This window comes from Oryctolagus cuniculus, chromosome 11, assembly GCF_051225735.1.
Source record: "Oryctolagus cuniculus isolate XC-2025 breed Fujian yellow rabbit chromosome 11, ASM5122573v1, whole genome shotgun sequence".
NCBI classification, from domain to species: Eukaryota; Metazoa; Chordata; class Mammalia; order Lagomorpha; family Leporidae; genus Oryctolagus; species Oryctolagus cuniculus.
Window position 1 is genome coordinate 69,354,990 of NC_142877.1, and position 20,689 is coordinate 69,375,678.

General features: G+C 44.0%; 1 protein-coding gene across 2 annotated transcripts in view; it reads right to left on the minus strand.

The window, feature by feature from the left end:
• GRIP1 (glutamate receptor interacting protein 1) overlaps positions 1–10,998 on the minus strand; it is a 737,425-nt gene extending 726,427 nt beyond the window's left edge. For both annotated transcript variants that reach the window (XM_051846415.3, XM_051846410.3), the window contains exon 1: positions 10,797–10,998. In XM_051846415.3, the coding sequence (XP_051702375.3) occupies positions 10,797–10,854 (58 nt within the window). In that variant the 5' untranslated portion in view covers positions 10,855–10,998. The remainder of the gene's footprint in view (positions 1–10,796) is intronic.
• Positions 10,999–20,689: the final 9,691 nt, after the last annotated feature.

Sequence of the window (20,689 nt, forward strand, 5' to 3'; positions counted from 1 at the left end):
AAAAAGAAAGGTGGAATGGGAGTAAAAGATTGTCCCCAACTGTCTGACACCATGCAAGGATTCAAAACTCCTTGGCAAGTACAAAAGGAAACACTAGCTCCTGTAATGCTTTGCACTAGCAATGCTTTGAGGGCATTAGAGAACACTGCAGCCAACGACTCTCCTCAATAAGCATGAAGGTCTCTTGGTTAACACATCTAGCAGTCAACGTGGCATTGGACCAACAGGGTGGCAACATCTGTAAAAGGTACCTAAGACAGGGAGAGCTCGACACACCACCCAAGAACCTACAAACTATCACAAATTCAGGGAAAACAGGTAAGCATCCTCTGGCTCCCAGGAGGGATACAGAAATGTTGATAGGACTGGTACTCAGAAGAAGCCTGAGCATAAGGCCACTGACCTTACGGATCTCACAACCAGACACAATGGGCAGGACCAGGAAGTCCAAATCAGCTGCCAGGATGACACTGAAAAGACCAAATGGGAACACTCTAATTTCAGTGGGTCACAAGCATGATGCCCAGTCACCAAGCAAGCCATGTACAGAGCAGTGCTCACAAGGAGGATCACACAAGGAACAAAACACCTTCATCCAGTACCATGAGGAAACCAAGCTTGCTCCTTCACTTGAACACCATCTTGGGAACAAGGAAAGAAACACCCTTTAGAAATTAGAGAAATGACCCAAGAGCTTTTAAACCAGAAACTAAGGTGCTCTCAACTGAGAAGATCAGATGTTTCCCATTTTCAGTACGAATGGAAGCTTAAAGACAAGGTAAAAATCAATGACAGAAAATAAGCTGTCTCTTTTGTGCATCTTAAAGGCAGTGTGCAAGAGTTGGTATTATGGTGCAGCAAGCTAATCCACTGCTTGCTTGCAAGCCTGGCATTCCATATCAGAGTGTCAGATGGAGTCCCAGCTGCTCCACTTCCAATCCAGATCCCTGCTAATGTGTCTCGGAAGGCAGTGGAAGATGGCCAGAGTGCTTGGGCCCCTGCCACCCATGCGGGAGATCTGAATGGAGTTCCTGGCTCCTGGGTTTAGCCTGGCCCAATCCTTGCAGCCAATGGGGAGTGAACCAGATCTTTCTCTGCTTCTCTGTTACTCTTTCAAATAAAGAAATCAATCTTTTTAAAAAGTGGTATGTATGGGGCTGGCACTGTGGCATAGTGGGTAAAACCACTTCCTGTGGTGCTGGCATCCCATGTGGGTGCCAGTTCAGGTCCCAGCTGCTCCATGTCCATCCAACTCTCTGCCAATGCACATGGGAAAGCAACATAGAATGACCCAAGTTCTTGGACCCCTGCACCCATGTTGGAGACCCAGTAGAAGCTCTGGGCTCCTAATTTTGGACTGGCCCAGTCCTGGCAGTTGCGACCACTTGAGGCATGAACCAGCGGATGGAAGATCTGTCTAACACTGCTTGTCAAATAAATATGTTTTTTAAAAGTGTGTAAATGTTTACACACATACACTTCTTTCTGAGCTCTTCTCAATCCCAGCTATGTATACAGATTCTAAATAGCACTATTCTAAGTGTGGTCTATGGATTGTGCCAGTCAGGAAATCATTTATTACCTCCCCCTGGTTAGATAACTACTGAAAATGAGGGCAGATGTTTACAAATTCCTGTAGCAATCTGATAATATCCAAGTCTGTAATTCGTAGTCTCATCTCATTGGATAGACACTGACATGAACAGGTGTGGTCAAACTCAGGCTGAGTTTCACATAGTGCACTGTGCCATTGGACCACATATCAGCCTTGACAGATGGGAAAAACAGCCTTTCACCACTAACAGTCTAAGAAGCACAAATGTAGATCCGTATGCAGCCTGATACTGCCACCAATTTCAATACCAAAACTGTTTGGGATTTAGGATCACAATGCTAAACAGGCCAATGAGAATGGAAGACTTCAAGTATAAATGATGAAGGCCCAAGAAAGACCAAAGTGACATTAGGCTGTTAAAGCCAATTTGCCATAAGAAGGTAGCACTATTGCCTTCCAATAGAACTAACTAGAAAGTAGCACTACTGCCTTCCAAAACAGCAAAGATTGTATTTACATGCATACATAAAAGAGAATTCAGTTTCAGGCAAATAATATCAAGTCACGTAAAATTAATGCAGTTAATTTTAATTTTATTGATTATCAGGGTAGTGTTGTTGGTGTTTCATTTGTAAAATCTGTTTTGGCTACGTGGTTGTGAGAGAGCTAGAAGCACCAAGAGTTTGCATCTACTTTTACATTAGTACATATTTAAGCAGTGTAATAAAAAATAAACAAAGTTGGCAGGGGAGACCGACAAGATTTTTTTTCTTCCTTACAAAAGCTCCAAACATGATTTCAATTTGAGAAATAGTGGTCGTTTGGATATTGGGTTTAGGTCAGAAGCCTGGACTGGAGAAAATAAGTTTTCTTAAAAGAAAAGGGGGGGGGGTGGTTTAGAAAATTAATAGGAAGCCACTCAGCATTTGAATTAGACATTCCCAGCTGTAGCTAGGAATGAGCCTGCCTTGGGTAGCTGTGCAAAACTGTACTCATTGTAACTTAGTTGCATCACTTGAGTCACTTTGTTACAAAGGAGTTGCTTTATGACTTTGTTATACACGTTACAGGTAAAGTCTGCAGGGGAAACCTCGGAATATATTTGGAAAAGTAAAAATTAAGATTTTTAAGGAAAATTGTACTTTATGTAACAGAAGTTATGCAAATAATGAGATGGCCCAGTAATGGATAAATAAACTATATAACCTTCAGTCTTTCACCAACTTCCCACCTTTGTAATATAACAATGTAACAATCATAGATTTCACCAAGGGGCCATCCTTATTCTACAGAGGAGAAAGGCAAAGTTACCAGGCAAAGTCTATGCCTAGGCCACAGAGCCAGGAAAATGGCTTATTGAGTCCAGTTTATGTATTAAAACTGCGTTCAGGGGGCCGGCGCTGCGGCTCACTTGGCTAATCCTCCACCTGCAGCGCTGGCATCCCATATGGGCGCAGGGTTCTAGTTCCAGCTGCTCCTCTTCCAGTCCTGCTCTCTGTTGTGGCCCGGAAAGGCAGTGGAGGATGGCCCAAGTGCTTGGGTGCCTGCACCGCATGGGAGACCAGGAGGAGGCACCTGGCTCCTGGCTTCGGATCGGCGCAGCGCCGGCCGTAGCAGCCATGGGGTGGGGGGGGTGAACCAACATAAGGAAGACCTTTGTCTCTGTCTCTCCCACTGTCTAACTCTGCCTATCCAAAAATAAATCAATAAACAAACTGCATTCACAGGGGCCAGCACTGTGGTGTAGTGAGAAAAGCCACAACCTGCAGTACCGACATCACATATGGGTGCCAGGTTGAGTCCCAGCTGCTGCACTTCCAATCCAGCTCCCTCCCTGCAAATGTGCCTGGGAAAGCAGTGGAAGATGGCCTGAATCCTTGGGCCCCTACACCCAAGTGGGAGACCTGGAAGAAGCTCCAGACTCCTGGCTTCAGACTGGCTCAGCTCCAGTGTTGCAGCCATTTGGGAAGTGACCCAGCAGATGGAAGATATTCTCGCTCTCGCTCTGCCTCTCAGTAACTCTGCCTTTCAAATAAATAAATCTTAAAAAAAAAAAAACAAAACACTGTATTCACATAGTATTCAGTTGTTTTGGAAAATAAAACTGTCTAATTCTCTTAAGGAAGACATTTCTATAAAAATAATTACCATTTTACCATTTTTTCTCGTTCAGTTTAAAAATAACATAAAATTCAAACTTAGTTTTAAGAGATAAGAGGAAAGGATAATTATGGTTTCATTAAGTAGTATAAAAATTTTATATAATTAAAAGAAAAAAGCTAGTGCACAATAAGCTATCATCATGACCCAGACTGGTAGCTAGTTGCTCTGGTAGTCCTTTATTTTTACATTATTCTACTAGATTATGTGTCCTAGATTATGTGTCCTTTTTCCCTTTTGTAGATTTGCTGGTAGGGAGGTCAAGAAAGACAATAATTGGAGGAAAGGATACTAAATTCTGTATCATAATACTGTGTCTTAAAATACAACTCTAATGCCAATCAGTACATGAACCAAAGACCTGCCCCTTCCATAATTCCTGCTTTTACCTGGTCACCAGCCCTCCTCTTCAGTATCTCTATACAGCCTGAAACAGAGGGTAGTAGCAGCTCACCAGATTCTTGCCCCCTCCAAATTACTCCTTTTATAAATCTTTCTGGGGTCTGGGGCTATGGTTTATTGGGTAAAGCCATCTGGGATGCTGACATCCCATACAGGCACCAATTTGTGTCCTGGCTGCTCCACTTCCAATCCATCTCCCTAGTAATGGCCTGGGGAAAGCAACAGAAGCTGGCCTGTGTTTGGGCACCTGCTACTCACGTGGGAGACATGGATGAAGCTCCTGGCTCCTGGTTTTAGCCACCTGGGGAGTGATCCAGTGAATGGGAAAAAAAAAAAAAATCTGTCTTTTTCCCTCTGTAACTTGACTTTCAAATACATACATAAAGTTTAAAAAAAAAAAAAGTAAACTAAACATCCTTCTGAAAGCTGCTCCTGTCAGTCCTCTGTTGGAAGTTCTTCAATTAGTGCCTCATTGCCTGATGGATACTCTTTGAACTCTACACTAGCATGAAGTTCCAGATCTGGCCCTCTCCCAGTCTCATGTTTTTCCACCAAGTTCTCCCATCTCAAACATATTTGTGTTCTATCCTCCATATGCATGCTCATATTCTATACTTCAGCTCCTTAAGAAACCAGTTGTGGTTCTTGGAGTACCTCACTGCAAAATGCTTTGGAACATACCATGCTGTCTGCCTGAAATAGCTTTTTCTCACGGCTCCTCCCCACCTCCTAACCTTCTCCCCTCCAAGTCGTCTAACACTTTCTCTGTGTTACGTACTCTGACAGCTGTCCTTGGGCACTTTGTTCTCTGCACTCACTCCCAGCACACTCAAGCCCTCCTCTCTGCTCCCCTGACACCCATCTGTACAGGAGGAGAGAGGTGGTACTGGAGATGCTGGTACAGGCATGACTTCACAGCTGTACTTAATACTCTCCTTGAAAGCAGGAACCAAGATTTTCTCATCCTGAACAACCATGCTGGCTGCCCGTGCTCAGTGAACATTTGCTAAGGGTATGAAGTATGGCCTGGGCTGCCTTTCTCCCCACACAGGAATCTCTTCCCCTTCAGGAGCGAGTCAGACTAGCATGTATCAAAGACCATGTATCAAAGACCTTGGCCTCATAAAGTTCTGTGTTCCAGTGTAGCTTTTCCTAAAACACAGGACTTTAAAAGCTATTCATGAGGTTTTTAAAAGAATAAAAATGTTATCATTTCATCATCAGGATACCCCATGGTATTAAGTTTACAGATCAAGATATCATAAAAATAATGACAGTTGCCATCACTGAGCCCTTAACCACATGATTCTATCCCAAATTTTTCACATTCATTCATTTCATTTAATCCTCACAAGAGACAGATGTTGTTTGTCCTCCTCTTCAATAAAAGACTCAGGGGTGTTGAAAGGTTAAAAAGCCACAGAGCTACTAAGTGCTGAAGCAAATTTAAACCCAATGCAGTCCAACTTCAAAGATGTGGTTATCAATCACTGCACAGGAGCTATGGGCTCTATCTAGGCTACAAACCATATCTTCACATTCTATTCATCACTTGATTTGGTGCTTAAAGTTCAATGACTGTTGAAATGAAAGAGGGTAAGAAATTAAACCAGTACATTTTAATTGTCAAATATATTTAGATAACATTGACATTCCAATAAAACTGGCAACACCACTACCAATGGCCACTGACCTGTCTAAAGCAGTAGGCTTCTTGAATAAGGAAATTTGTATCAATAGATTTTTTTTGTACTTATAGTCAGGAAACTAACCCCCCCCCCCATGCCTACTTCTACCTCTCTAGTTTTCTACCACTCTCTTTGTCTACCTCTCTCAATAAATAAAAATTTAAAAAAGAAAAGAAACCAATCTGGTTGCTGCAGAAGGAAGCATTATCTGAGGTGCCTTTCTTTGGCTAGTAGGCCATCTGTCAGGTAGCCAGACTGAAGGTTCAGATATATGACTTTAATTAAATAAAAGGATAGCAATGGAGCAAATGCACAGTGGCTATTAACAAACAGTAGCCTCCAAGTTCACCACAGTGAGGCAAACAACCAGTTCTTGTTAATTCTAGCCTTTATAGCAAATACTCTATGGAAAGAAGAAAAACTATGCAATAATCTGTTTGGTGGAAAGTTATTCACTTAAATGGGTTGCCTTAGTTAAGTAATTCTACTAAAATATGTTGAAGTTTCAATCCTTATTGTAAGAGAGTTAACAGAACTACACAAGTCAGTGTGTCAAAATCTCAAAATAGACCTTAGAAATGTTTTCCCAGTATATGTAACTAAAAAAAAAAAACTCTTCTGATTCCTAATCAAAAATTTTATAGCAGTTGATTAAATTGATTAAAATCCTGCCAAAAACTTATAAGATGCTATAATGTTAGTAAAATGCTATGAACTTCATTTCAAAAGTTAACTCAGCTTTTTTTCTGTGTTATCTCCTTAGAAACTGCTGCCCTATGTCTTAGCTTTGTTACTTCAGGCAAATTTATTAGTTCAGACTCTTTCTTCTTCTGGTAAAGACACCACCTTTCAGGTATGCTGTAAGGATTATACCAAATAATACCTGTGAAATGCCTAACACAGTGCCTGATCCAGAGAAGACCCTAGCTGCATTGTATTTCTTCTGCCCCCCCCACAATGTACACTGCTCAAAACTCAAATTCCAAGTTGAACTTTTTGTTAAGCAGGCTGTAGAGTACAGTCTTGTGATGTGGAAACTGACAGACCAAGGGTGTAACAGAAGCACACACTTTAACCTCCCTCTGCTTTCTCCTAGCTATTTTATAGAAACAATTTTTTAAAAAATTTATTTATTTGAAATGCAGAGTTACAGAGACACAGAGGCAGAGGAAGAGAGAGAGGTCTTCCATCTACTGGTTCACTTCCCAAATGGCTGCAACAGCTGGAGCTGGGCCGTCCTGAAACCAGGAGTCAGAAGCTTCTTCAGGGTCTCCCATGTGGGCACAGGGGCCATAGAACTTGGACCATCCTCTACTGCTTTTTCAGGCCCTAGCAGAGAGCTGGATTGAAAGTTCAGCAGCCAGGACTTGAACCGGTACCCATATGGTATGTTGGCACTGCGAGCGGTAGCTTTACCCACCATGCCACAGTGCTGGCCCCAGTTAGTTCTTTAAATCTGAGGATACCCATATAGCCTCATGTGCCAAAACATAAGCAAAAACTGACAATTTCTGCAAACAAAGTTCAAAGGGAAATTCTCAAGTTCATTGGTTGATCTTCAAAACCTATGAGAACAAAAAGGTAGGGATGTGGAGATCTATAAGCATGCACAATCTTCCCCTGGTGAATATATATGTTGTAATGTGAAATGCATTTATCATATCTATTGAATTAGACAACACTCATATTAAGTTTAAATATAAAACAGAATGAAATGAGAAAAATACCATTTAATATTTTCCTCAGAAACTAATAACATCAGGAAGTGCGCTTGCAGAAACAGAAGGGATATATAGTCTTCCTTAGCAGTATGATTTCACATTGCAGCCACACATTAAAGCACAAATGAACATTTACTAGCCAAAGTTACACAAATCAGAAGGAAAGCTTACAAGCCAAAAGAAAAGCATTGTTAATTACAGAGGCATCTATTCTTTTACACTGAGATTTTCCTCAATAACTATATTCTTATTACACACAGTTAATAAGCAGATATAAAACCAATAAGTTACTGAATTTAATTTGATGGGAAGGAACATGAAACATAATAGTCTTTGAAATCAAGCCTCTTCTAAAACATTTACCCAAAAGTTATTACATGGTGTCTAAATGAATTGGATTTAGCAGCTCCAGCAGAAAATCAGGAGGACAGAGAAATGTGCCCTGAATTTTAGCAGTATGACATCTTACATGGGTAATTCTTCACGTCATTCTGTAACTCACTACATCTGCTACAACAAACCATGTTATAGTTTCTCTACTCACCATTGTATACAATAGCAATAGCTCTCTCAATATCATCTTGACAAAAGCCTTCAAGATGACCCCAAGTTTTGAATGCTGTGTTGGTATCACATGAAGTTACACAGATTAGCCAAATTTTTTTGTATGTGACAACACCAAGTAAGATTGTTCCCCTCAATCAATCTTTGAGATTAATAATTTTATTAAAGAATACTTTTTCAAATTTGTGGTCCTTAATGTATTAATTTGCATTATATTTCAGAAACAGATTTAAGTAACATACACATGAAAAACGTTATGCTAGAGTAGTCTCCATAATAGGCTTTAGAATGCTTAAACGTAAATTGGGAGTGGGATGTATGTGGAGGAAGCAACAGTTACTGAGCACAAACAACCCTAGAATTTAATGGTAAGATACTAGAAATTGACCTTTTGCTCAATGTTATTCCTAGACAAAATTAAAAATGTATTTGTTCCATGTTCATTATTTTCCTGACCAACCTACAATATAATCTGCTTATATTTTAAAAGAACCTAATTCAACACTATATGAATCACTTAAATTTAAGTTCCACAGCAAAAGCAAAACAAAACAAAAAACTAGATGTGAGATGACTTCCAAATGCAAAAAAGGAAACACTGTTCATCCTTTTGCAATAAAATTCTCCCAAAAGGATAAGCCAAATCTAAGCAGTATCCTCTGATCCACACTTTTAAGTCATGGAGGCATCTCAGTTCACACACACACATACACACACACACACAGCAGCACCACCACCAACACTGCTATTGCACAGATTTTAAAAGAAATTTCGACACAAAAATGCCACAAACAAAATGCACTCATTATTTAGAAAAGTATCTCATTATATAAGTAACAAGCTAAGAGCCTTTAGAATGAAAAAAGATACTAAGTAACAGGCCTTCCCTGCTTCCCCTATTGGGTGAACAACTGCAAAATACCCAGTTTCGGATTCCAATGTTTAATGTTCTGGAGGAATTTCAGTCCTATTTCCATCAAACAAATTAGGTGATCATCTTTCAAAGTTACCATATCTGCAAAAGACATACAAGTGCATTTTGTTACACTCCAAAATCTACCCACTTTAACATTCCAATGAAATTTGATGACAGCACTGTGATTTTTTAATCAAAGTGCATTGTGACATTTAGTTGATAGAACACTCCATGTTTGGCAGAACGCTTTAATTTAATGCTTTACTTGGTTATAAATGACCAGTACCCGTATTTGCAACTTTTAAGATATGACTTTCTAAAGGGGAAAGCAGAAGCATTTCTGAAGCAGGGATGCCTTCCGAGTGGGTAAATGTGAGGTCGCCGGCCAAAAAGCGTGCTGGAGAAACAAATGCACAAATCTAATAAGGAAGTGGCTTTAAAGGGATAAATTCCCTGAGTCGTTAACAGGATATAAACCAAAGACAGGTTGTGCCACCTAGAGAAAAACTGAAAGTTGCACATTGGTTTTTCCATAGTGCGCATTTGAAAAGCCTGAAACTTTTGGCATGCCCAATAACCAAACCACCGTGCATACGGCTCATCAAGCTCAGCAGACAACTCTGCCTTCGCCACACTCCAGCCTGACTTCCTGCTTTCCCACCCATGCAGCACCACTTAACCTCCAAGCAGAGACGGTTTGCCACAACCCAGGCAGACCCTGAATCTGAAACCCATCCAGCGCTAGAGCCTTTTCCTCGAAGACAGCACAGGCCTTGGTCGAAGGAGCAGGAGATTAAACCCTGGTGAACCTCACCGGTCAGAGTCCCTCTGGGTGCTGGCAGAGCCAGTGTGCACACCCCTCCAGCCCCACGAGGCCTGTATAGGAAATTCTGGTGCACTCTGCACAGCATATCCAGGTTACGGAGATGAACTCCTGGCCAACCTCTGCGCAACCCAAACGCCATGCAATGACCTCCGCAGAATCGAGCCTAGCAGGTGCAAACGGCCTTCAACTTTCCTCTCCGCGAATCAGTTAAGAGCAACGTGCCCAGCACACGTGTGAGGCTGAAACACAAAAGGTCTGCAAGGCACCTGGCACGGAGAGCCGCCTTTCACAAAGAAAACAGACAGTAATTAAGAAAATCCCGCAGTCCTGCGGTATCAACCCGACAGCTGGGACTGCGCTGGGGCATAACTCATCGCCCAGGCAGTCGCTCCATGCCCCAGACCCTGGGCCCTGGGACAGCTTTCTCCTCCAGAAAATCGCGGCAGCGCCCCTTTCTCGCACCCCCAAACCCTTTAGGGGACCTCCAGCAACTTTGGGCTTGGCAACACCCTGGCAGCCCAGCCAGGGGCGGGGACACCGCGAAGGCGGCCGCGGGAGGAGCAGGAAAGTTTGTAAAGTCACTTAAAGCACCGCGGGGTCTCCCCCCAGCCCCCAACACACAAACACACACGCCACACCCGCACCCCCGGCGCCCACCGCACGCAGGGCCGTTCGGACTCCACGTGCGGCCGGGCCCGGGAGAAGCCGGAGTTCGCCCTCCGTCCCCGCCTGGCGCAAAGTTCCCCGCTATGGCACCGCGCCTCGGCCCCTCGGTCCTCCCCCCAGAAGAGCCTCTCCGAGTTCGCGCGACGCCACCTGGACTCCCGAGCGGGCCCCGAGGGCGCGGCGCCCCTCCCCCGCGGCCGCCGGCCAGGTCGGGCGGGAGTCGGACACCGGGAGGCAGCGGGGGCGGCCCCGGCGCGGACCCCCGGCCCTGCCTCGCCCCACGCGGCGCCCCACTCACCTCGCTCCTGCTCTTCCGCCTGCAGGCAGATGGGGATATTCTTCTTCCAGCCGGGCATGGTGTCGGCTCCGGCGCTCGGGCTCGCTCGCTCGCTCGTTCCCTCTCTCCGGGGCTCGCCGCACCTCCTCGCCCGCCTCGCGCCAGGGGCTGTTCAGCGGGGCTGGGGCGCCGAGGCGGTTCCCGGGCGCATCGAGGCGGCGCCGCGCGCCCCGCGCTCGACTCAAACTCGCCGAGGCTCCGGGTGGCGGTGGCGGCCGAGCCGGGCCGGGCCGCGCTGGGCAGGGCTGAGGGGCTGCAGCTGCGGAGGCCGGGCCGGGGGGCGGGGGGCCGGTGCAGGCCGAGAGCGGGGCACTGCGGAGCCCCCGTGAGGTGGGCGCCGGCGGCAGGAGTAGGCTGGCGCCGCCGCCTTTTACCCCTCCTCCTCCTCTACCTCCGCTTCCCCCTCCCCCTTCCTCGTCTCCTCCGCCAGCAGGTGGGACTCGGAGCCGCCGCCGCCGCCGCCGCTGCTGCTGCAGCCTCACAAAGCCGCGCCGGCGGCAGGACTGAGGCTGCCGGCTCCCCAGGCGCCGCTCGCGGGAGCCTCCCCGGAGACGCGCGCGAGGCTGAGCGGGCACGGAGGGGCGCGCGCGCTCACACCCTCCGCGCCCCGGGCCGCTGGCCTGCGAGGCGCGCCCGCCGGGCCAGGTACCAAGCCAGGCGCCTGGCAGCGGTGTGGAGCCCACGGCGATCCTCTACAGCCACTACTCTATCCCCAAGCCCCAGCTGGCGGCTCCCCGGCTTAGGCGACGACCTCGACAGAGTAGGGGGCAGTGTCCTTCCGTCTAGTCCCTCCTCCTCGCCGCGCGCCCCCCGCCCTGGCTGTCGCCCCCTCCCCCAAGTTGCGAGTCGCAGCCACTGATTCGCTAACTTCGCCCTCGATGGAGGGCAATGGCAACTTTGGCGATGGTCAGCGCTGGCGGGTCCCAGGGACACGTTTGCTAGTCGGGCGGGGAAGGCACGAGCGGAGAAGCTCTTTTGTTTTAAATGATGCAAGGAGACCTTGGCTGAGTGAATATTTAATCGCTGTCTTCAAGTATAAGAGGGATTTTATGATCAGGTTTTACGATTAGTTTCTTCCCCTTGTAGTGGGATCATAGAAAACCGGTGGGGGGGGGGGGGAGGAGGGAGACTGCTTTGCAGTAGAGCCTGGAAGATTCTGCCCGGTCGTAGGGGCTCTTGCTGGCGCTTTCCGTGCCGCCAGGAGGGCCGCTGGCAGCCTTGCGGATGACACTTGGCAACTGCCTGCCCTGCAGGGGAATGGCATCCACCCACTTCCAAGCTCTGGGCTGGCTGCACAGCTTCTGTGTTCGCCCCTGAGTTTGGGTCCCCTGAGGCTGTAACTACTGGATTGTGGTTGTGGGGAACCAGCCACTGCACTGCTAGGACTCTCTGTGTCCTGTCGTTTGTCTTGGCCTCTGAAGACACTGCAGTTGGCTCTCCCAAAGTGAGGACATCGGTTCATGCCAAGGCTTCTCTCACTCTTCTCCCAGAGACAATAATACTGCCAGAGAAATGTAATAACTGAAAGATAGAATCTTTCTTCCTCTGCCACTGCATAAGCGCCTTATCAGGCAGAGATGTTTGCTCCTGCTGCTGCCCCTTGTCAGGGCAGCTGTCTGTCATTAAGAACTTTGCAGCTGTCACAGTCGGTGGCTGTCTCCAAGCCGAGGAGAGGCACAGGTCCAGAAACTTCGAGGTTGCGGAGAAACTGAAGGGCCCCATGAATGGCGCAGTCAAACCATCCCAGGGGGTATCAGGGCAATCCCATCTGAGTCGCTCAAACCTTCTTTCTAGACTTCCTGAAGAAGTAAAATCCATAAAATTGATGTGAGTGTTGCGCCGGTCACCCCTCCATGTGCCTCCCTCAACCCTAAAATAAATAGGACTTCTTTGATACTTTTGTCCTGTTCTAAGCTTGTTTCAAGGTCTAATCCTAACTACTGTACATGGAGAAAGGCATTTGTCATTGATTCCCCAAAAGGAGAAGCCAGTGCAGCTCGAACCAGGAGAGCTGGCATCTGTATGCAGCCAAAGACCTAGGTTCTGACAACGTAGAAATGATCTCAACATGTTAACAGCATCTCAGTGTCCTTAACAGCACTCTAGCCTCAGAATTAGCCCTTAAGGCATTCGGATCTGGCTGAAAAGCCCTTGAGAGTATTCTGGGCATGGAAAGCCAAGACACTGGCAAAAAAACACACAAAAAAAAAACAAAAAAACAAACAAACAAAAAAAACCACCCAAATGAAAGATCTCTGCGAGTTAGATCCATCAAAGAAGGAGGTACCTTTCTCTGAAGGGTGGAGAGAAAGAGAACTTCCACTTTGACTATGACGTTGTCTAAATAAGATCAGAGAGTCGGTGAACTCAAAAGGCTTCCATAGTCTTGGCAACTCATGACAAGAGCCTAGGGTGATCACTGACGCCATAAACAAGAGTGTCAATTTGTTATGTCAACAACAAGAGTCACTGTGCACTTACTCCTCATGTAGGAACTCTGTCCTTAATGTGTTGTACAATGTAAATTAATGCTATAACTAGTTCTCAAGCAGTACTTTACACTTTGTGTTTCTGTGTGGGTGCAAACGGTTGAAATCTTTACTTAATATATACCAAATTGATCTTCTGTATATAAAGATAATTGAAAATGAATCTTGATGTGAATGGAATGGGAGAGGAAGCCAGAGATGGGAGGGTTGTGGGTGGGAGGGAAGTTATGGGGGGGAGCCATTGTAATCCATAAACTGTACTTTGGAAATTTATATTTATTAAATAAAATTAAAAAATAAAATAAAAAATGTACAGGTCTTACACAACTTTTTTTCAAAATTTTGCTTAGTACACATTTCCAATATTGTTGTACCTGGTATTTCTCTCTCTCGGCCTCTGTCTCTTTCTCTCTCCCTTCCTTTTTCACACTCATTGCATTGTCCACAGAAATTGTGAAATAATGTGACATAATAAATACCCATATTTTGTTCACTAAAAAAAAACCAGCATCTTAGATAACATTTTATATGTGATGTTTAGTTATTCAAGAATACTTCTTATGCAACAAATGCCTGGTATGGATTGAACTTACTCCTATAGTTAAGTTGCAATCTATGGCACAGTTGTCCTGCCAAGATGAGTGACATCACAGTGGATATGGAGTTCTAGCTCACACCTGTTAATAGGATTTTAACTTGGGTAGACAAAATTCCTACCATGTGTTAGGCTCAGTGCCAAAGCAGAGGATATGAGAAGAAAATCATAGCTTAGTAGTGAAAGATCAAATTAATACGTTCTCCTGTGTGTTGTTATTCTTTGGATTACATAACAGACTGGTAAAGAAATGCTTAAGGATGAATTCATATCTTCCTCATCTCAACTTACTTAGTGTGTAAACATGCGTTCAGCAAATCCAATACCTCTTATCATCTTTGTATATAAAGCTAAGTCATCAACTAGGCCCTGAGCTGTGTTGAGGAAATATATGGCTCACCCCTTCACACCCCCAGAGCCAGGGGCAGGAAGCACTAACCTCTCTTGGACAGCACTATCATGTTACTGCAAGGAAGTCAGCCCTTAATGAAGACTTTTCATGACACTATTGAGATCACTTGATATTGTCAAATCAAAAAAAAAAAAAAAAACTAAATCATTTAGAACTGAGTCTGGAGACCTGTCGTGGTGCAGCAGATTAAGCCACCACTTAAAATGCCAGCGCCTCATACCCGAATGCCTGTTTGAGTCCCCGACTGCTATGCTTTTGATCCAACTCCCTGCTATTGTGCCTGGGAAGACCATGGAAGATGAACTAAGTGCTTGGACCCCTGTCACCCATGTGGGAGACCAGGATGGAGTACCTGGCTCCTGCTTTGGCCTGACCCAGATTTGGCTCTTGCCAGTATATGGGGAGGGAACCAGTACATGACAAACATCAACCTCCCTTTCTCTCTCCCTCTTTCTCTCTCCCTACCCTCTCCTCCTCTCTTCTCACCGTCTCCCTCTCCCTCTTCATCTCTCCTCTTTCTGTAACACTGTCTTTCAAATAAATAATATTTTAAAAAAGTGAGTCTGAGGGGCCGGTGCTGTGGCGTAGCAGGTAAAGCCGCCACCTGCAGTGCCAGCACCCTATATGGGACCAGTTCAAGTCCTGGCTGCTCCACTTCCCATCCAGCTTTCTACTATGGCCTGGGAAAGCAGTAGAAGATGGCGCAAGTCCTTGGACCCCTGCACCTGTGTGGGAGACCTGGAGAAGGCTCCTGGCTCCTGGCTTCAGATCAGCCAAGCCCCAGACATTTGGGGAGTGAACCAGTGGATGGAAGACCTCTCTCTCTCTCTCTCTCTTTCTCTCTCTCTCTCTGCCTCTGCCTACCTGTAACTCTGTCTTTCAAATAAATATTAAAAATTGAATATGGTATATTCAATTCCATTGTATGTAGTCATCATATTCAAAGTATTATATATAAGAGTCTATTCCAAGGAAAATGTTTATGGACTTTAATGAGGAAGATGTCTACCAGCCAGTAGAATATAAAATGTATTCCTTTTCTCCATTACTAAATTTGAAAATCAATGTCCTTTAAAGATTGCAACTCCAACTGAAACCACTGTTGGTGGACATCATCTCACTTAGATTAAGAATTTGAGCTCTTATTTGAACATAAATTCTTCTTAGTTATTTGTGTAGTTTCACTGACTTTATAGCCAGGGTGTACAGAATTCGATTTTTAATTTAATTTTGTTTACCTTAACTAGTATGAATAGTTGACCACACAGGCTCGAGAAGAGCTCTCAATGTGGCTTCACTTGATCTCCTTTTCAATGCGCAATTTTCAAAATAAAGGAGAAAGAAGACATGTTCTCTTCCTGTTAGTGCCTCCCTTGCCTGGTAGGAAGGAAAATTTCCTGGAAACTAAAAGCTTTAATTTTATTGTTTGATCTTTTTTTCAAGCTTGCATGGATATTCTCAGTCCATTAAAGCATTGGAAATGTGTGTGGTTGAGAGCAAGAGCAGCTTTCCTTTCATTTTCTTTGTACTCTGACAACTAAGCCTCAATCTCCCGCTCTCAGGGCCTTCACTCTAACAGAATGTTATGTCTTCTTGGGACTGAATTGCATGAGTCCCTGGAGTCCCACAGGAGATGTAAAATCCCAGCTGTTATTTTGGATTTGATCCAGGGCCTAAAAACATCCACAATATATTTTTTTAATCGTGCATTGACTTTTTATGAACATACACACTGCATACTAAGCAGGAACCTGAAAGTTTCAATAGCACTACCAAAAACTAGTGCTTCTTTTCTATGCCATACAGTGAATTTGAAAATTCTTTTAACACCTGATATGCACTCCTAGTGGGAACCCATGGATTCCTTCAGATGCTGTTAACTGACTTTTACCTGCAAAAATCTTCTTTGAGCAACTAAAATGAAAGAAGAAACAGCTTCCTTGGATAGTTTATCTTCTTTGGGGAAAAAAAAGCTAAGAGAGCAGAAAACAAACAGAATAAATTCAAGTTGTTTTTACTTCAAATTTTTCAGTTAGGAAACCATAACTGGGGAAAGGGGTGATGTGGAAGGAGAAGCTCTAACAGGAATAACTGAAGTGGGACATGTGTGAAAGGAAACAGAGAACTCACCTAAAATATTAGAATATTGTGGTTTTCTATATTTTTATTTATTTTAGAGGCAGAGAGATAGAAGAGGGAGGAGAAAGAGAGTGAGAGAAAGAGTTTTCTTCCACTAATTCATTCCCCAAATGCCTACCATGACTGGGACTTGGCCAGGACTAACACCAGGAGTCAGGAACAAAATGCAGCTCTCCCACACGGGTGCCAGGGACCCAATGAGTTGAGGGCCTAAAAACATCCTCTCAGGACCTGCTCAACAAAAAAGTGGAGTCAAGAGCCTGAGGCAGGTATCAAACCTAGGCACTCCAACATGAGCTGTGAGACTATGTGCTAGACCAAATGTCCATCCCTAGCATGTGGTTTTAAATGACAGTACAAGGCACAGCAGTTGGAGCCAGAGAGGCTGCAATGGTTAATTTCACGTGTCTGCTTGAATGGGCCACCAGGCACCCACACATTTGGTCAAACATTATCCTGGGTGTATCTGTGAGAGAACTTTTGGAAGAAATTATCATTTAAAGCAGTAGAATGAGTAAAGCGAAATGCCCTTTCCAATACGAATGGGCCTAGTCCCATCCTATGAAGAACTGAGTAGAACAAAAAGACTGACTGTCTTTCAAGAATGTGAGAATCCTCCTGCCTGACTGCCTTTGAAGTGGGCCATACACTTCTTCCTGCACCCAGACATGAATTGAAACATCAGTTCTTCCTGGCCCTTTAGCCTGTTGCCTCTAAACTGGAACTGCACCACTGGCTTCCTACTCTCAAGCTTCTGGACTCTGATCAGAAATGCATTTTCAGCTCTCCAGTCTCGCCTGCAGAGCGTGAAGCTTGTCAGCCTCCTTAATCACAGGAGCAGTTCCTTAGAAGCAATCTCTTTCCACGTATATCCATCCTATTGGTCTGTTTCTCTGAAGGACTCTGTCCCCCCTATTTAAACTGTGATGTGGGGCAGGTGTTCGGTGAAGCATTTAAAATGATACTTGGAACACCCACGTCCCACACTGGAGTGCCTAGGTTCAAGGCCTGACTCTTGTACACTCTTGGAAACAGCAAGTGGTGACTCAGGTCATTGAGTTCCCACCTGGATTGAATTCTGGGCTTCTGGCTTTGGCCTGGCCTAGCCCCAGCTGTTGCAGGCATTTAGGGTGTCAACCAGTGGATGGATGATCTCTGTCTCTCTGTCTCTCTCTGCCTTTCAAAAAAATCACCTTTTTTAAATTAAAAAGATAAAATATAATACCTAAATCACTATGTTTTGGTGGGGATTAAAGAATCTAATATAGTTAAGGTATTTAGCACAGTACCTGATGTATAGTTAATTAAAGATTTGAAAAAATACATCATCTTGAAAAGAAATTATGCAGAGTAAGCTCTTGGGATTCATGGGCTTCTAAATATACAAGAACTCCCTAAAATTGTAGGCAAAATTTTGTGAGTGTGTTTATGATCCCCCAACACACACATATTTGTGGTGATAAAGCAAAATCCATAGAGTTCATCAAGTTCTGAAAAGGACACTTAATCCAAAAAGAGAGTAAAAAGTCTCTGATGAATGTGAGAAGAAGACTACAATATAGAGTTAAGTTTTGGTTTTGCTAAAACTGAGAAAGGACTAATCCAAAAGGGCTTTACTTCCTAATTGAGCTTTAAAATTACTGATACTCAAACTCTCTGCTTCCACTTTCCTTTTGTATTTGAACTTTTCACAAAGTCATCTTTACTGCTGACACCCTAGTTTTCAAGTCTGATTCACACCTAAACTAACTGCAATTCCTCTCTCAAAGATGAAATCATCAGTTCAGTCCCCTGGGGTGAAAATCTGAGAATCATTTTGACTCAGTTCCAAATCCCCAGTTGGTTACCAAATTCTTTCAAATCTACCCTTGAAATAATCCTGGAAACTCTTCCTTTCTCTTCCAGGGCACTGCCCTGACTCAGGCCCTGATTAGCTTTCACCTGGACAATCTCAACAGACTCCTCCAAGGTCATTCCTTCATTCTCTCTTGACTCCAAAGTGCACCACTATCAATATTGTCATGGTTGTTTCTCTTCAAGTAAAATTCCAAATTACCTTTCTGCTGCCTCTAAGTCAGATTTTCTCATGCCTATCCCACTGTGTCTTTTGCCACAGTTGCTCCTCACATAAGCACACCCATCTTCCCTTCCTTGAACCACCAGCAATATCCCTTTGAGTCCTCCCCATCATATATTACCTCCATTTCCTAAATAGCTTTGCTCCCATATTTGTCTAACTTTGCTTATCAGAACAAAAATAGATTGAATGCTTAAGACTAAAAGAAGTTACCTTACAACATGCATTAGAACCATAGTTTGAATCCAAGGGTGTTGGGCCCTAAAGCTTATTATCTTTCCACCCTACATTGAACCAAACACTTTCATTTATACACAAAGTCTTGCATTTATACCCATCAACTTTATTCTACTTCTTCCATGGATCTTGATTTTTCTTGTTTGCTCACCTTCCTGAACTACCATATCTCCTTGTTGACAGCATTTTATTGTTGCTTATATGTAATGTGATCTATCCTATCACACTCTATATTCTGTAGTGACATATGTGTTAAACAAGACAATTCTGGAACCACATGATTGAAATTCAAATCCTAGGTTCTCCACTGGAATGACAATGGGCTTTATCCTGCCTTTGTATCCTTATCTGTAATAGTAGGACAAATCTCATGTTGTTGGAGGCGGGGTGTGAATTCAAGGAGTGCTTGCAAGCATTTAGACCTGAGTCTTAGATATAAAGAGAATCAAATAAATGTTCCATATTATTACTATCATAGGGTCAAAGATGTGCCTTACACTACTTGGCATTGTCACAGTCATCCGGCATTGGACCTATGGTTAGTACATACCCAATGGATGTTTGGTAAAAGGCCGCATATGAAAAATAGTTTAAAATCAGTTTCATTACCTAAATAAATCCTTGGTGATTAGGAAGAATTGGCCCATTAATGTATTGAAGATGGAAGGCTCACTTACTTCAACAAAGGCTGACAATATTATTTTTTTGTCCCTCTGATATTCAAATTAAGTTGTCCAAAAGGATTTGATCTTTCTGGAATAAACAAATCTGAGAGTTTATGCAGCAGGTTTCTTTTCTTCCGGGGCAGGTCTCCTCTGGCTTCTTGTCAGCGTCTGGCTCTTGGAAGTGGCAGCCTTTTTTCCCCACCACTGGCTTCTGATTCTTGACACCCACAGCTCTAGGCTCCTTTCCCTTCTTCACCACCTCAGGCTTCTTGCCTGTAGCCTCCTTGTAGTCTGATTTGGCTGCTGGTGCCTCGGCTGCTTCCTCCCCCTGGGCTTCGTGATTCCTGGCCTGGACATGAATGGTGTTCTGCCATGTGGTCTTTGCATATGGGTTCAGCTTCAACATGATTCTCAGATTCTTCAGCAGGTTCTTTAGGACTCTGATGAATCTTCTTGCATGGTGCTCAGAGTGCTCTTTGGATTGCTGGGCTTTTCAAGATTCTGTTAAGATCTATATTATCTTGTACAAGGGAAGGTTGTAATTATTCTAGAGAGAAGGTCTGACCATATTTCTTTTAAAAAAGATTTATTTATTTGAAAGGCAGTTACAGAGAGAGAGAGAGACACAGAGAGAGAATGAGAGAGAGGTCTTCCATCTGCTGATTTACTCTACCAAATAGCTTCAACACCCAGGGCTGGGCCAGGCTGAAGCCAGGAGCCAGGAGCTTCTTCTGGGTCTCCCACTTGGCCATCTTCCACTGCTTTCCCAGGCATTCTAGCAGGAAGCTGGATTGGAAGTGAAGCAGCTAGAACTCGAATCCATAGGGATGCTGGCATAGTAGGCAGCAGCTTTATCCTGTATGCCACAACACTGGCCTCTTGACAATATTTTAAAAGAAACCTTTTAGGTCAGAAGAGACAGAAATGACTTTATTATTATTAACATGAGCAAAACTTATTAATTGAGTAGAGGATAGACATAAATAAGCATTTCATCAGGAAAATTGAATAGATGTTTCCTACTGTCATGACCAAAACCTACTATTAATGAATTCAGGTTTAGTCTCATGAGAATCTAAAAAAATTAGAGCAATGAAGTGATTAAGGAAACTGACTTCAGAAAGAAAATGAAAGTAGCTGGCTGCATCTAGTATAGACTGGCTAAGCAATGACTAAAATATTCCTTGGTGAAAATTGAAAGGATCAGTTAAGGAGTAAATGCCAAACAGGAAAAGGAATT